The sequence below is a fragment of the Equus przewalskii genome, chromosome 8 (genome assembly GCF_037783145.1).
Source record: "Equus przewalskii isolate Varuska chromosome 8, EquPr2, whole genome shotgun sequence".
Classification (NCBI taxonomy): domain Eukaryota; kingdom Metazoa; phylum Chordata; class Mammalia; order Perissodactyla; family Equidae; genus Equus; species Equus przewalskii.
Genome location: NC_091838.1, coordinates 42,795,605 through 42,812,841, shown reverse-complemented (window position 1 = coordinate 42,812,841; position 17,237 = coordinate 42,795,605). Strand labels below are relative to the sequence as shown.

Genomic DNA, 17,237 nt, shown 5'->3' with positions numbered 1-17,237 from the left:
CCAATTTCTCCACATCTTCAACACTTTTTACTGTCTGCCTTTCAATTACAGCCATCCTAGTGAGTACGAAGTAGTAGCTCATTGTGGTGTTGATTTGCATTTCCCTAATGACTAACGTACACATCTTCTCAAATCTAAGAAAATGTACATGAGAATGCTTCTTCTCCAATTAGAAGATTCAAAGACCAATGTTTTCTAATTCATACTTTCATTATAGTTAAAATTCTATAAACTATTAAGAAAAATCTAAAGACTATGCCAAATTCTTAAACCATAAATTTAAGCAACTATGATATGGAAAATAAAAGCTACTTCCCAGTTCAATGCTTTATCTTTATTATAAATTCTAATATACATGAAAATAAACCAACATCATAATATTATCTAACCTGTGTGTGGCAATTCAGCAAAGAACAGCACTTTATCATTCGTTTTATAACCTACAAAAACAAAATTCTGATTATTTTCAAAAACTAGTTAACATCAGTTGTGAGAAATGTACCACTCTGATGTGGGATGTCAATAATGGGGAAGGTTGTACATGTGTAGGGGGACAGGATGTATGAGAACTCTGTATTTTTCACTCAATTTTGCTGTGAATCTAAAAGTATTCTAAAAAATAAAATTTCTTTAAAAAAAACTAGTTACTAAAAACTTTACAATCTTATTTCAAAAGTCATTTATTATAAGCACTGAAAAAAAGCAATTTATTAAATTGTGATATTGGGGGCCTAAACCAGAGGAAAGTGCAATGTATATCAAAAGGAAATGAACAAAATTTGAGATTTTGGAGGTAGACTCAACATACCTTGAAGGCTGACCGAATGCTGGTGAGAGGGTAAGTAAAGAAAAGAGGATGACACTCAGAATCTGAGCTTGGTCAACTCAAATGGTTAAACAAAAGGAGTTTGGTATTTTGGTGGGGGTATTTTTGTGCGTGTGCATGCTGGGGAAGGTCATCAGGAGGAGAGACTGGTAAAGTAAGACGCTGATAGCAGTTTTAGAGAGGATGAGTTGGAGGTGTTTTTGGGAAATCAAGCAGCAATGATCTCCAGGCACTGGAAATACGGAAAACAATCTGGTCCAGAGCAACCCATTTGGGAGTTACCATGACATACATGGAAATGAATAAATTCACCCAAAAAAGGAGCCCAAGAAGAACAACATTTAAAGATAGACAAGAAGGAAGCAAGCCCACAGAAACAACTTACCTGGTCTGTGTAAACATCAGGGGGCACAGTCTTATTAAAGAAATCTGAACACACAGCTCCAGCCTGGAGGTAATAGTGAAGAGCGGCTGAATACTGATTTGCTGCTAAAGTAGAAGACAGACACAGAGAGTTACCTGTCATTAGATCTAACGGTTGGAAAACAGACAGGGGCTCCTTTGTGAAGAGTCAGGAGTTACTTCAGGACTCCACAAAGGCATGTTAAAACCACAGATCTAGGTATAACACTTAACCAGAACAACACTGACAAAAATTGACTCTCTATATTTTATTAACCACTTTAAAGAAGTAATATAATAGATTTTTTTGTCTTCTAAAACTGGTTAGTCAAAAATTTAGCTCATATGTCCTGTCAAACTTACTGGTGCAGAATTAAGTATTTAGAGGTATTTAATTTCCAAATGCCCATACTACAAATGTATGTTTATTTTCTGACATAGTTTAAAATCAGTAATTATAACCTGAATATAGATATTAAGACCTTGATGATAAATTCTTTTGGGGCTGGGGTGAAAATGAGCATTAGAATAGGCAATTGCTAGCTTCAAAAATAATCCAGGAGAGAGCAGGATGATGTAGGTGAGTGTACAGATGAAATGAGACTGGCTACAAGCTGATTACTGTTAAAGCTGGGTGGCAGACAGATGTGATTCATTACACTATTCTCTCTACTCTCATATTTTGAACTTTCTCTTTAAAAAAATCAACTCCTAATCCAAATAGGCAATGAAGAAGTGAAACTCTGTTTGCAGACGACATGATTTCATATATAGAAAACCCTAAAGAAGTCATCAGAAAACTAATAGAAATAACAACTACAGTAAAGTTGCAGGCCACAAAATCAATTTACAAAATAAGTTGCATTTCTATACTCTAATAATGAGCTAACAGAAAGAGAATTTAAGAATACAATCCAACTTACAATTGCAACAAAAAGAAGAAAATATCTAGCAATAAATTTAACCAAGGTGATGAAAGACCTATGCAATGAAAACCATAAGACATCGCTGAAAGAAATCAATGATGACATAAAAACATAGAAAGATATTCCACGCACATAAGTTGGAAGAATAACTATAGCTAAAATGTCCATACTACCTAAAGTAATCTACAGATTCAGTTCAGTGCAATCCCAATCAGAATGCCAATGACATTCTTCACAGAAACAAAATAAGAGTCCTAACACTCATGAGGCAACAAAAGACTCCGAAAGGCTAAAGCAATCCTGAAAAAAAAGAACAAAGCTGGAGGCATCACAATCCCTGACTTCAAAATATACTACAAAGCTCCAGTAATCAAAACAGCATGGTACTGGTACAAAAACAGGCACACAGATCAATGGAACAGAATTGAAAGCCCAGAAATAAAACCACACATCTACGGACAGCTAATCTTTGACAAAGGAGCCAAGAACACACAATGGAGAAAGGAAACCCTCCTTCAACAAATGGTGCTGGGACAACTGGACAGCCACATGCAAAAGAAAGACAATTATCTTTCACCATACACAAAAATTAACTGACAATGGATTAAACAGTTGAAGGTAAGACATGAAACTATAAAACTCCTAGAAGAAAATATATGCAGTACATTCTTTGACATTGGTCTTAGAAGGATCTTTTTGAATACCATGAGTACTCGGACAAGGGAAACAAAAGAAAAAATAAACGAGTGGGACTTCATCAGACTAAAGAGCTTCTGCAAGACAAAGGAAACCAGGATCAAAACGAAAAGACAATTTACCAACTGGGAGAAAATATTTGCAAATCATATATCCAACAAGGGGTTAATCTCCAAAAAATACACAGAACTCACACAACTAAACAACAAAAGAACAAATAACGTGATCAAAAAATGGACAGAGGATATGAACAGACATTTTTCCAAAGAAGATATACAGATGGCCGACAGGCACATGAAAAGATGTTCAACATCACTAATTATGAGGGAAACGCAAATCAAAACTACCCTAAGACATCACCTTACACCCATTAGAATGGCTATTATCCCCAAGACAAAAAATAGATATTGGAGAAGTTGTGGAGAAAAGGGAGCCGTCATACACTGCTGGTAGGATTGCAAACTGTTGCAGTCTCTATGGAAAACAGTATGGAGATTTCTCAAAAATTAAAAATAGAAATACCATGTGACCCAGCTATCCCACTACTGGGTATTTATCCAAAGAACTTGAAATCAACAATACAAAGAGACCTGAGCACCCCTATGTTCATTGCAGCATTATTCACAACAGCCAAGACATGGAAGCAACCCAAGTGCCTGAGGACTGATGAATGGATAAAGATGATGTGGTGAATATACACAACGGAATACTACTCAGCCATAAAAAAATGACAAAATACTCCCATTCGCAACAACAAGGATGGACCTTGAAGGCATTATGTCAAGCGAAATAAGCCAGACATAGAAAGACAACCACTATATGATTTCTCTCACATGCGGAAGATAAACACATGGACAAAGAGAACAGTTTAGTGGTTACCAGAGAGGAAGGGGGTTGGAGGGTGGGCACAGGGAGTGAAGGGGCACATTTATATGGTGATTGACAAATAATGTACAACTGAAATTTCACAATGTTATCGAAGTAATACTATTCAGCCTTAAAAGGGAAAGAAATTCTGACACATACTACAACATGGATAAACCTTCAGTGAAACAGCCAATCAGAAAAAGACAAATACTGTCTAATTGTACTTATATGAGGTACCAGGAGTAGTCAGATTCATAGAGAAAGTAGAATGGTTGTTGCAAGGGGCTGGAGGAGGAAATGGGGAGCTGTTGTTTAATGGGTACAGAGTTTCAGTTTTACAAGATAAGAATTTTGGAGACTGGATGCACAACAATGTAAATATGCTTCACACCACTGAACTGTATACTTAAAAATAGTTAAGATGAGGAGTGACATCAGCGACATGGCAGAGTGAGCTCACCCAGGACTCTCTCCCCTCCAAAATACAACCAAAAGCACCAACTGCATTCCAACCAAAAAGAAAAAATCCTAATAACAGAAATTGTGAGAGACACACAGCAGCCAAACAATGGAGGGCAGAGGCTGCAGCTTCCCTTGGAGGAACTGGAATGGGGTTAGGAGAGAACTTTGCTGCCTCCCCTAGAGACTGGGGATCACTACCGCGGGTGAGGAAAGGTGTGTGTGTGGGGGGGGGGGGGCCGTGCATCTGCAGGATTGTCCAGGTCTCCCACAGACCAGTGCAGCAGAAACCCTCTAACTGGGGAAAGCCTTCGCCTGGGGAAACCCCATCAAGCCAGGGGCCACGGAAACCAGAGAGGGAGGGCTGATCGGAATCCAGGTTGGCAGGCAAGAGAAAGTGCCCCTTCTCTCCCAACCCATGCTCCGTGCTGCGCGCTGCAATCACAGCTGAAGTCAGAGGGCTCAGAATGCGTGGCTCTCAACCCCCATCTAGCGGTGCCAGGCTGTAACTGCAACCAAAAAACAGCATCATGCAAAAACTGCTGCTCCACCATTCAGCAATTTATAAAAGCTCCAGATCAGAAGGAAAACAATTAAAACACAGAATTATGGCCTGAGGACTTGGAAATAGGTAAGCTAAGTGACAATGAATTCAGGGTAGCTATCATCAAAAAACTCAATGAGGGAAAGGGAAATAGAGAGAAACAAGTCAACAAGTTCTGGAGTTACTTCACAAAAGAGATTGAAACTATAAAGAAGAATCAATCAGAAATACTTGAGATGAAAAGTACAATGGATCAAATAAAACAGAATATGCATTCCCTGAATGCCCATGTAGACACCAGAGAGGAGCAAATTAGCATATTCGAAGACAGACAGGCTGAACGGCTCCAGACAGACAATGAAAGAGAACTAAGAATTTAAAAAACCGAAGAAAATCTCTGAGAACTAGCTGACGCAATGAAAAAGTGCAACTTAAGAATTATCGGAATTCCTGAGGGCGACGAAAGGGAAAATGGAACAGAAAGCATGCTTAACGAAGTAACAGAAGAGAACTTCCCAAATCTAGGGATTGAGAGAGAAATGTGTGTGGAGGAAGCTTTCAGATCTCCTAGATCTGTCAATGTAAAAAGACCTACTGCAAGGCATATAGTAGTAAAAATGGCAAAAATGAATGACAAAGAAAGAATACTCAGGGCAGAAAGGCAGAAGAAAATAACCTACAAAGGAACCCCTATCAGACTTTCAGGGGATTTCTCTATAGAAACCTTACAAGCTAGGAGAGACTGGAATGATGAATACAAAACTTTAAAGGATAAAAATCTTCAGCCAAGAATACTATATCCAGCAAAAATATCCTTCAGATATGAGGGAGAAATTAAGTCTTTTCCAGACAAACAAAAGCTAAGGGACTTTGTGGCCACAAGACCTCCACTACAAGAAATCCTCAAGGAGGTTCTCACACCTGAGAAAAGGAAAAAAGGTAGAAAGGGGTCACAAAACACAGAGTACGGAGACAAATAGATAGAATAGGATAGCAAATATTCGACTATAGCATGAGGATAAAGGGAAGTAAATCACCAAAGCAAAGACAATCTTATCACTCTAACCACAAACTCACAACACAAGTTGGAATAAGAGATGAAGATAATAATTTAGGAGGGGAGGAGGAAAGGGACTGAAACAGGCTAGGCTAAGGAAGTAAGAGACCACCAGAAAATGGACTATGTTATACCGAGATTTTGAATACAAACTTCAGGGTAGCCACTAAACTAAAAAACAGAACAGAGACACAAAACATAAATAAGGAAAAATCTAAGATACCCAGCATAATAAAATGCAGAAGTCAATGGGTAGGCTAAAACACACAGGATGAGAAACAAAGGAAATGCAGGAAAACCAGAAAACAAGCGACAGAATGACAGCATTAAGCCCTCATGCGTCAATAATCACCCTCAATGTAAACGGACTGAACTCTCCAATAAAAAGACACACAGTGGCAAAATGGATTAAAGAACAAGATCCAACAATTTGTGGCCTCCAGGAAACACCCCTCAGCTCCAAGGACAAACGCAGGCTCAGAGTGAAGGGGTGGAAGACAGTACTCCAAACTAATAGCAAACAAAAGAATGCAGGTGTCGCAATACTTATATCAGACAAAACAGACTTCAAGATAAGACAGGTAAAGAGAGACATAGAGGGCCAATATATAATGATCAAAGGGAAACTTCATCAAGAAGAAATAACGCTTATAAATATCTATGGACCCAACACAGGAGCACCAAAGTTCATAAAGCAACTATTAACAAACCTAAAGGAAGATATCAAAAATAACAGAATAATAAGAGGGGATCTCAACACCCCACTCACATCCAGGGACAGATCATCCAAACAGAAAATCAACAAGGAAACAGTGGAGCTAAACAAAAAGCTAAAACAGTTGGACTTCATAGACATATATAGAACACTCCATCCAAATACAGCAGAATACACATTCTTCTCAAGTGCACATGGAACATTCTCAAGGATAGACGATATGTTGGGAAACAAGGCAAGCCTCTACAAATTTCAAAAAATTGAAATAATAACAAGCATCTTCTCTGATCATAATGCTATAAAGCTAGAAATCAATTATAAGAAAACAGCTGAGAAAGGCACAAGGATATGAGACTAATGAATATGCTATTGAACAACCAACGCATGATTGAAGAAATTAAAGAAGAAATCAAAAAATACCTGGAGACAAATGAAAATGATAACATGCCATACCAACTCATATGGGATGCAGCAAAAGCTGTATTAAGAGGAAAATTCATCGCAATACCAGCACATCTTAACAAGAAAACTCCCAAATAAGCAATGTTAAACTACAACTAACAGAATGAGAGATAGAAGAACAAAGCCCAAAGTCAGCAGAAGGAAAGAAATAATAAAAATCAGAGCAGAAATAAATGCTATTGAAACAAAAAAGGCAGTAGAAAGGATCAATGAAACCAAGAGCTGGTTCTTTGAGAAGATAAATAAAACTGACAAACCCCTAGCCAGACTTACTAAGAAAAAAAGAGGGAAAGCTCAAATAAACAAAATCAGAAATGAAAGAGGAGAAATAACAACAGACTCTGCAGAAATACAATGGATTAGAAGAGAATACTACAAAAAACTATATGCCAGCAAAATAGATAACCTAGAGGAAATGGATAAATTCTTGGACTCCTATAATCTCCCAAAGCTTAGTCAAGAAGAAGCAGACAATTTGAACAGACCAATCACAAGGAAAGAGATTGAAACAGCAATCAAAAGCATCCCAAAGAATAAAACCCCAGGACCAGATGGCTTTCCTGGGGAATTCTACCAAACTTTCAGGGAGGATTTAATACCTATCCTTTCCAAGCTATTCCAAAAAATTAGGGATGGAACACTTCCTAACACATTCTACGAGGCCACCATCACACTGATACCAAAGCCTGACAAAGAGAGCACGAAAAAAAAAACTACAGGCCAATATTGCTCATGAACACAGATGCAAAAATTCTTAACAAAATTTTGGCAACCCAAATTCAGCAATTCATCAAAAGGATCATACATCATGATCAAGTGGGATTCATACCAGGGACACAGGGATGGTTCAACATCCGCAAATCAATCAATCTGATCAACCACATCAACAAACTGAGGAATAAAAACCACATGATCATCTCAATAGATGCAGAGAAAGCATTTATGATAAAAACTCTGAACAAAATGGGCATAGAAGAGAACTACCTCAACATAATAAAGGCTATATATGACAAACCCACAGCCAACATCATACTCAACAGGCAAAGTTGAGTGCCATCCCCCTGAAAACAGGAACAAGACAAGAATGCCCTCTATCACCACTCTTATTTAACAGTACTGGAGGTTTCAGCCAGAGCAATTAGGCAAAAAAAAGGAATAAAAGGAATCCAAATAGGGAGGGAAGAAGTGAAATTCTCGCTGTTTGCAGACGACATGATCTTATATATAGAAAACCCCAAAGAATCCATTGGAAAACTTTTAGAAATAATCAACAACTACAGCAAAGTCACAGGGTATAAAATCAATTTACATAAATCAGCAGCATTTCTACACTCTAATAACAAACTAACAGAAAAAGAACTCAAAGGAAAAGGACAATACCATTCACAATCCCAACAAAAAGAATAAAATACCTCGGGATGAATTTAACTAAGGAAGTGAAAGACCTATACAACGAAATACAAGGCTTTTCTGAAAGAAATGGATGACGACATAAAGAGATGGAAAGACATCCCATGCACATGGATTAGAAGAATAAACAGTTAAAATGTCCATTCTACCTAAAGCAATCTACAGATTCAACACCATCCCAATCAGAATCCCAATGACATTCTTTACAGAAATAGAACAGAGAATCCTAAAATTCATATGGGGCAACAAAAGACCCCGAATTGCTAAAGCAATCCTGAGAAAAAAGAACAAAGCTGGAGGCATCACAATCCCTGACTTCAAAACATACTACAAAGCTACAGTAATCAACACAGCATGGTACTGGTACAAAAACAGGTGCACAGATCAATGGAACAGAATTGAAAGCCCAGAAATAAAACCACACATCTACGGACAGCTAATCTTCGACCAAGGAGCTGAGGACATACAATGGAGAAAAGAAAGTCTTTTCAACAAATGGTGCTAGGAAAACTGGACAGCCACATGTAAGAGAATGAAAATTGACCATTGTTCTTCACCATTCACCAAAATAAACTCAAAATGGATCACAGACCTAAAGATTAGACCTGAAACCATAAGGCTTCTAGCGGAAAATGTAGGTAGTACACTCTTTGACACCAGTATTAAAAGGATCTTTTCAGACACTATGTCTTCTCAGACAAGGGAAACAATAGAAAGAATAAACAAATGGGACTTCATCAGACTAAAGAGCTTCTTCAAGGCAAAGGAAAATAGGATTGAAACAAAAAAAACAACCCACTAACTGGGAAAAAATATTTGCAAGTCATACATCCAACAAAGGCTTAATATCCATAATATATAAAGAACTCACACAACTCAACAATGAAAAATCAAACAACCCAATCAAAAAATGGGCAGGAGACATGAACCAACATTTCTCCAAAGAAGATACACGGATGGCCAATAGGCACATGAAAAGATGCTCATCATCACTGATCATCAGGGAAATGCGAATCAAAACTACACTAAGATATCACCTTACACCCATTAGAATGACAAAAATAACTAAAACTAACAGCAACAAATGTTGGAGAGGTTGTGAAGAAAAAGGAACCCTCATACACTGCTGGTGGGAATGCAAACTGGTGCAGCCACTATGGAAAACAGTATGGAGATTCCTCAAAAAATTAAAAATAGAACTAGCATACGATCCAGCTATCCCACTACTGGGTATCTATCCACAGAGCTTGAAGTCAGCAATTCCAAAAGTCCCATGCACCCCTATGTTCACTGCAGCATTATTTACAATAGCTAAGATGTGGAAACAAACTAAGTGCCCATCAACTGATGATTGGATAAAGAAGATGTGGTATATATACACAATGGAATACTACTCAGCCATAAAAAAGAACAAAATCGTCCCATTTGCAACAACATGGATGGACTTTGAGGGAATTATGTTACGTGAAATAAGCCAGATAGAGAAGGACAATCTCTCTATGACTCCACTCATATGAAGAATTTTAAATGTAGACAAAGAGAACAGATTAGTGGCTACCAGGGGAAAGATGGGGTTGGGGGTGGGAACAAAGGGTGAAGCGGTGCACTTACAACACAACTGACAAACAATAATGTACAAGTGAAATTTCACAGGATTGTAACCTATCATTAACTCAATAAAAATTAAATTAAAAAAACAAAAGGTTAAGATGGGGGGGCCGGGCTGTGGCCAAGTGGTTAAAGTCGTGTACTCCCCTTCAGCTGCCCAGGGTTTTGCTGGTCTGGATCCTGGGCACGGACATGGCACCTCTCCTCAGGCCATGCTGAGGCTGCATCCCATATAGCACAACCAGAGACATCACAACTAGGATATACAACTATGTGCTAGGGGGCTTTGGGGAGAAGAAGATGAAGATGAAAAAAAAGTGGCAACAGATGTTTGCTCAGGTGCCAATCTTGAAAAAACAAAATGGTTAAGATGGCAAATTTTATGTTATATGTATTTTACCATAATTAAAAATAAAAATTATAAATAAAATTTGAAAAAGAGAATCACTTGAAAAAAAAAATCAACTCCTAAAAAAACTGATCCTGAAATGATACCAGTCAGAAATTTTATTTGACCTGTAAAGCAACAGAAATATTGGAAATCTCACATCAAGTTGGAAAATCTATCACATATAATGGGGGAGAATTAGGAATCTATTTGCAAGAACACAAATCATTATTCAGAGTGCCTAGACAGATTTTGGAACCTTTAAATAGCAATTCTGCAAACTAAACTTTAACCTTTTTTCTTAAGAATGTTTTACCAACTTATGAGATGAACATTCACTATTTTTAGAAAACAAAAAGGTAGTCAACAGAAAATTAAAAGCATCTACACAGAAAAAGCTCTACAAAGAAAAATTATGTATATAACAATTATAGTCTTACTCTCAATTTTATCTAGGAAGAATTTAGATAATGTCAAAAACAAGACGGAAGTTTAATAAAGTATTGTAATACAATGTGTAATGTATTTATTTTCACTTCTAAAAGTGCTACAAAACAAAAGACGAAGGAGCCAGGTTTCTCACTCACCAAAATAACTATCTGCCTGGATGAGCAGCCAGGAGTGGTTGCCTGGATTTATAGCAAGGGCATACCGGACCAGCTCTTTCACCGTGATCGCCACAGCTTCAAAGTCCACTGACTGGAGGCTATAGGGAAGACAACCAGAAGTCATCTCTATTTCAACAGTCAACCGCAAATGCCATACACACATTTATTAAAGACAAAACCAAAAAGACTTAGCCAAAATTTTGGTGACCATAAATATAATGCTAAACGTTACTAGGAGTAAATATATGAAAACTATCAAAACAATGAAGTCTGAAAAAAAAAAAAGACAACGAAGTCTGAGAAAGTGTGATAAGCTAACTTTCTGTAAGGGTTAAAAACAATTTCATTTTTGTTTCCTTTTTTTTCCCAAAATGCCAAAGAAGCTGGACTATTCTAAAAAAAAAACTTTAAATATTTTACACTACAAAGCACATACCAGTGGTAGGATAAAACCCTATCTCTGCTTTTTATGCACCATTTACGAGCAACAAAATTAGAGAGACAGACTCACAAAATTTCCCCAAATGATCTTTTAATTGTGTTATCTAGAAGAAGTGACAAAAATCAAGGGCTCAAACACTAACAATACTGCCTGAAATCCACCTTGTGGCTTCTTGTAAGAGTAACCGACTCCCCTGGATTAGAAGCCTCGCTGGCCCTCACAGCGTTGGGGGCTAGCTGTGCCAGGTGTACCACTTCAGTGCTTTGGTAGCAATAAAGAATCACACAAAGGGTAGGGAGCATGGCCATCTGCTCTGAGGCTGGTTAAACTTGGAAGTCTTAAGACACAGAATTAGAAGATGGAACTGTAAGGATCCAAGCCAGGCCAGGACCCAAGAAACACAGCTGATAGCACCTACCTCCTGGCAGCGGTAAGGCACAGTGGGAGAGAACACAGGCTTTGGATTCAGACACACAAGAGATTCAAGTCCTGGCTCTACCATTTACTAGGTAAACTTTTGACAAAGTACTTCTGTTGCCCTGAGGGGTTGGAGTAACTCATTTCTGCTCCCAGTACAGCAGGAGAGGAACTGTGGTATTAGCAGCAAATACCAAATTACTTATTTACAACTACATGAGTTAAACTGGTTTACGATTATACTTTATAGAAATTTACAAAATGATACTAAGTCTAAAAATTCTATCTACATATCAAACAAATCAATTTTAAATAGTAATACTCAAACCATGCCATTCTCACGCTATTTTTGGACTCAGTAAAGACTCTTGCTCAAGAGAAATACTTTATGTGGTCAAACATTTAGTCACATTTTATTTTCTCTGGGTCAATTTACATTAATTTTATCATGAAGATAACAGATAAGCCTAAAATGTGCTTATTCTAAACATCTAGCTTAGAAAATGTATTAACTTATTTAATCCTCACAATTTGGAGGTAGGTACTATTTTCTTATATCCATTTTACAGATGAGGACACTGGCACAGAAAGCAACTTACCCAAGGCCATTAGACTGCTAACTAGAGAGGCTGAGACTGAAACCGTAGGAGTCTGGCTCAGAGCCTCTACAGTAAACCATTCTCTCGCCTCATTTATAATCACACACTGAAAATCAATCATTAGTTTACAGTAAACTTAGACCCAAAAAGTAACACCCAAGAGGTGTTACAACCATCAATTAAAAAGGCAAAATGATCCCTACCTGATTCTTGGCCTGCTATGTAATATACCAAATGTTCTATAACAATCCGCAGTTGGAGTGCTGTGGAGCGTGCAAATTTGCTTCATGAAGCACAGTGCTCCGCTGGGAAACAAGCCTCAGTCAGTGAAGGGATGGGTCACTCACCCACTTTTGACCCTCCAAATCCTTATCTGAGATAAAGAACTCCTTCCAATCTCGAAGATTAAGATGGAAGCAGATTACCCTCATTCTATTGCCTGCTTACCTACCTACTAAAATCTTTTCTTCTTCCAAGATGCCGCTAAGAGCAACAAGGGCTAGATCTGCCCTTCAGGCACAAAATAAGACTACAGACTGGGGGGTGAGGGAGGGAAGGAAAAGTAACTTTTGTAAGGAAACAAATGAACTCGTGTCTGTAAAGTTGCTATGTGTGGGAAGAGAAAAATATAAAGAGTTTCTTCTTCTAGAAAAAAGAACATTTTCCTCTCCTCTAAAAAACTTCTCCCATCATCTTATTGTGATTCTCAGGTGACGAAAGTAAGAGGGAAAATTTCTTACAGTAATTTTTTTTAAGATTGGTCAGGAGCTAACATCTGTTGCCAATTTTTTTTTTTCCTTCTTCTCCCCAAAGCCCCCCCCCGCCAGTACATAGTTGTATATCCTGGTTGTAGGTCCTTTTACTTCTGCTATGTGGGATGCCACCTCAGCATGGCTTAATGAGTGGTGCTAAGGCCATGCCCAGGATCCGAACCAGCAAAAGCTCAGGCCACCGACGCAGAGCACGCAAACTTAACCACTTGGCCATGGGGCCTGCCCCTAAAGAACTTCTTAAGGCAGCTAAAAGGGGTTGGGAGCCTCTGATAAGCACAGTGTTAGAAGGGATCTACAAAGAATTATTTAAAAAAAAACAAATAATTTTCAAATAAATACTTGTAAAAGAGATAAGACGCTGGAAACCTGATAGAAAGTCATTCTTTCATTAGCCTCAATTTTCTAATTCTATCCACTGACAAGTCATCAGGACTATGCAGAGGTCTGTTCTACCTAAGGCTAGTGCACCTCAGCTCTTAGAACTATGCTTTAGCCTTAATTTTTAGGAAGATACTTACTGTAATAGAGAAACACAAATTTCGCTGTAGAATCCCAACAGATTGTATACAGCCTTTTAATCAAATTATTCAAGGTTAACTCTATCAGTCAGGATGGTTTATAAATACATAAATAATTTAGTAAAATATAAGTTATAATACTTCTTACTTGGGAATGGAGGATGGCCAAATAGAAATGTGTTCAGCTGTAATATCATTCACAATGTCCTCCTTAAAAAAAAAAAAAAGTGATTTAAAAGGAAATTTCTTTTAAAGACTTTTTAAAAATGAAATTATGAAATACTGACCCGAACATTGTGAAGTTTCACAAAGAGTGACAAAATAATAGTCAAAACCAATGGTTCCTATGAGAAAGAAAACATGGAATCCTTAAATATTATATATATTTTAATATTTCTCCCATTAACCTCGGGAATATCAAGTATTTTCTTTCAAAAGAGTCTTACCCTTTTGAAATTTACCATCTACTTTAGTTTAGAATATACTAAAGAACAACTTTATTTTTAATCTCATGAAAGAAATCACAGCACACAATTTACACAAAAACTACCACATTTTGGTGTCTAGTATGGTGCTCAAGTCCTCACATGACTTTTGAAATTGAGTTAATAGATCTCTCTCCAACTAGTAATTCCAGCTACCTCTAAAAAATTGACTTACTATTCCTTAATATTTAAAGGATAGAGTCTAGGTTATGTCTAGTAAATAAATGTGACATTAACCCTATCAAACAAAAATTAAAGCTAAGCCTCACACATCTAGCCCACTATGAAGACTTTTTTACAATTTAAAAAATACCTGTGCTATTCACTAAAACATGGTAAGGTAAACGCAAAATAAACTTCTTCAAACAGACTATCTCATCCTCAAAAATGATCACTGAAGATAACAGGCACATTAATAGATCACTTAAATAATCAACATTTAAGCGTTCAATATTTTTTAGTCATATTCTAAAAAAGTCAGCAATAGTAATTAGAGCAAGTTTTAATAAAACTTACCCGTAATTTTTTGATAAAAGAAAGCAGTTCACTCCTACAAAAAAAAATTTTGTATGTAAATAAATTTAGTATCAGAAATTAAAAATAAAATCAAGAAAGTAAACTACAGGTGGAGGTTTATCCCTAACGCTCCAGTTCTGCATATATAAAAGAGTATAATATTCTATTGTCATACTAACCTAATAAAATTTCTTTCCTGTTTGAATCATATGTAACATCTTCAGGACCATGCAACCATAGACACTGTTGACTGATTATATTAAATGATTAATAGATAATCTCTTAAAATAACACATAAACAGAAGTTATTTCCAAAACTGTCCATGTCAGACAAGTCCATCAGAGATCAGCACCAGAGAATTCTTATACTGTCTATCTTTATGATGCACAAGGATAACAGCAGATGCTCTCGAAATAGTACCAACAGAATAAAAAATAAGTAACTCAAAAGACAAATGGATAGAAACATACCGATACATTATACCTAACGTAGATTCTCTCTGCTTTATTAAACTAACTCTGCCATCACTTCCTCGTTTGTGTTGACTGGACACACTACAGATCTGAACAACTACTTCCCAAAGGTCTTTAGCCGTCCGTCTACTTTCTTTAGGGCCTGGAAGTTCTTTGCATGTAGCTGCTAAAAGCTGTCCAAGCTATAACATGAAAAACAAACAGAAAATACAGAAAAGATAATCTGTAATGTCAAATGTCTTAGTTGTATTATTAAGGCACACCTGAAAGATAGATAATCGCTCAAACATACCAAGCACAGTCATTTTATGCTGTGCTTTCTCTTCAACCACTAAGGAATTTAGAGCTCCTCGTCTACTGACAGATCTCAATCTGACTGGGGCAGAGGATGCTCTGGTTTCATTATATTATAAACCTCATCGTTTCTAAACAGTCTAATGAGAACAAAAGTACAGTCTGATGAAAAAAAAAGACAATGCAAAGAGCTATGTGATTTCTTAAGTAAAAAAAAGTTGCTAAATATACACAGTGTGATCCCACTTTAAAAAAAGCGTGTAATAGAAGGTATACACCACAATGTCAACTGTGGTAAAAGCTCAGGGATGAGATTAAATAATACTTACATTTCATACACACATACTTTAATCATTAAAAAAAATTTTTAATTAAGTTCACGCACTCTGCTTCAGTGACCCGGGGTTCGCCAGTTCGGATCCTGGGCAGGGACCCACACAACACTTACTAAGCCAGGCTGTGGCAGGGACCCACATATAAAACAGAGGAAGAAGGGCACAGACCTCAGCTCAGGGCCAACCTTCCTCAGCAAAAAGAGGAGGGTTGGCAGATGTTAGCTCAGGGCTGGTCTTCCACAAAATAAAAAAAAAAAAAAAAAAATTAATGAAAAATGATGGAAAAAATACGGAAACTGAAGTTGGCAGAATAAGGAAACAAGATTTAGAGCAACTTTTCTCTAAGAAAAACTGTAGCAACTGGAGACGGAGAAACTGCTGACAGGAGGGGTAGGATTAAGGAAGGACAGATTCCTGAGAGTGATTAATCTGAACAAAGGCAGCCCGAAGGACCCAGAGATCGAGTGGAAGCGCTGAAAGCAAAAGGTAGAGTGAAGACAGGCCCAGAACACAGGAAACAAACAGCCTTATGCCAAAGTCAGCACTTCTCTCCTTTTATAATTTCAAAGCAAGAGAGGTGCCCTCTATCCTTTCTTCTTAATAAATCTTACATATCATTCGTCTTTTAGAGGATGAAGTGGCAAGAATAATTTCAAGCCTATCAAGAAAACTCAGTTCCCTAACTGGACCCAGAAAATGTTCCTAATGATGTCTCACTGCTTAAGGTGGTTTCTTTGAGGTAGGATTATGAAAAAGATGAAAATTGGTGATTTTTCCCCCAATTTTTTTGCAATAAAAAATTTCACACAGAAAAATTGAAAGAATAGTTAAATAAATACCTTTATTCTTGACTTATTGTGAATATTCTGCCATACTTGCTTTATATATCTATCTACATATGTTGTTTGTTAAACTATATTAAAGTTGCAGACATGACTTTTCACCCTAAATACTTCAAATACGCATCTTCTAAAGACAAGGACATTCACCTACATAACCACAACTCCATGATCACACCTAAGAAAATTTACAAGAATACTGGTGCTTCTTAAAGCTAGTGAAAATGATGTAAAAACCCTAGCTATGCTGGGTGAACGGCAATCAAGATCCATGGTCTAGCAGAACATTTCACCCTGCCTGCCTACTGCACATATTCTCTGACCACTAGGACTGCAATATATGCAGCTATTTACTGGAGTACAACACAGGGCCATTACAGCTCCTTGTCTCAAATTAATTTTCTGTCGTCAGGATCATATACTTAAGTTGAAGATCACTACATTAAATAAATTTACTTAAAAGTAAGAGTTTTCAGGGGCTGGCCCCATGGCATAGTGGTTAAGTTCAGCACACTCCACTTCAGTGGCCCAGGTTTGCAGGTTCAAACCCCAGGCATGGACCCACACCACTCGTCAG

The 17,237-nt window shown here is 37.3% G+C and overlaps 1 protein-coding gene across 3 annotated transcripts in view; it reads right to left on the bottom strand.

Annotated features, from left to right (window-relative positions):
• Nucleotides 1–17,237, bottom strand: part of INTS8 (integrator complex subunit 8) — a 66,336-nt gene that overhangs the window by 7,772 nt on the left and 41,327 nt on the right. For 2 of the 3 annotated variants that reach the window (XM_008508614.2, XM_070631758.1), the window contains exons 17-23: nucleotides 15,190–15,374; nucleotides 14,719–14,752; nucleotides 14,005–14,061; nucleotides 13,866–13,927; nucleotides 10,948–11,066; nucleotides 1,212–1,315; nucleotides 390–440 (exon numbers count right to left, since the gene is read on the bottom strand). In XM_008508614.2, the coding sequence (XP_008506836.2) occupies nucleotides 390–440; nucleotides 1,212–1,315; nucleotides 10,948–11,066; nucleotides 13,866–13,927; nucleotides 14,005–14,061; nucleotides 14,719–14,752; nucleotides 15,190–15,374 (612 nt within the window). The remainder of the gene's footprint in view (nucleotides 1–389; nucleotides 441–1,211; nucleotides 1,316–10,947; nucleotides 11,067–13,865; nucleotides 13,928–14,004; nucleotides 14,062–14,718; nucleotides 14,753–15,189; nucleotides 15,375–17,237) is intronic. The other variant, XM_008508615.2, reaches the window with a different exon arrangement.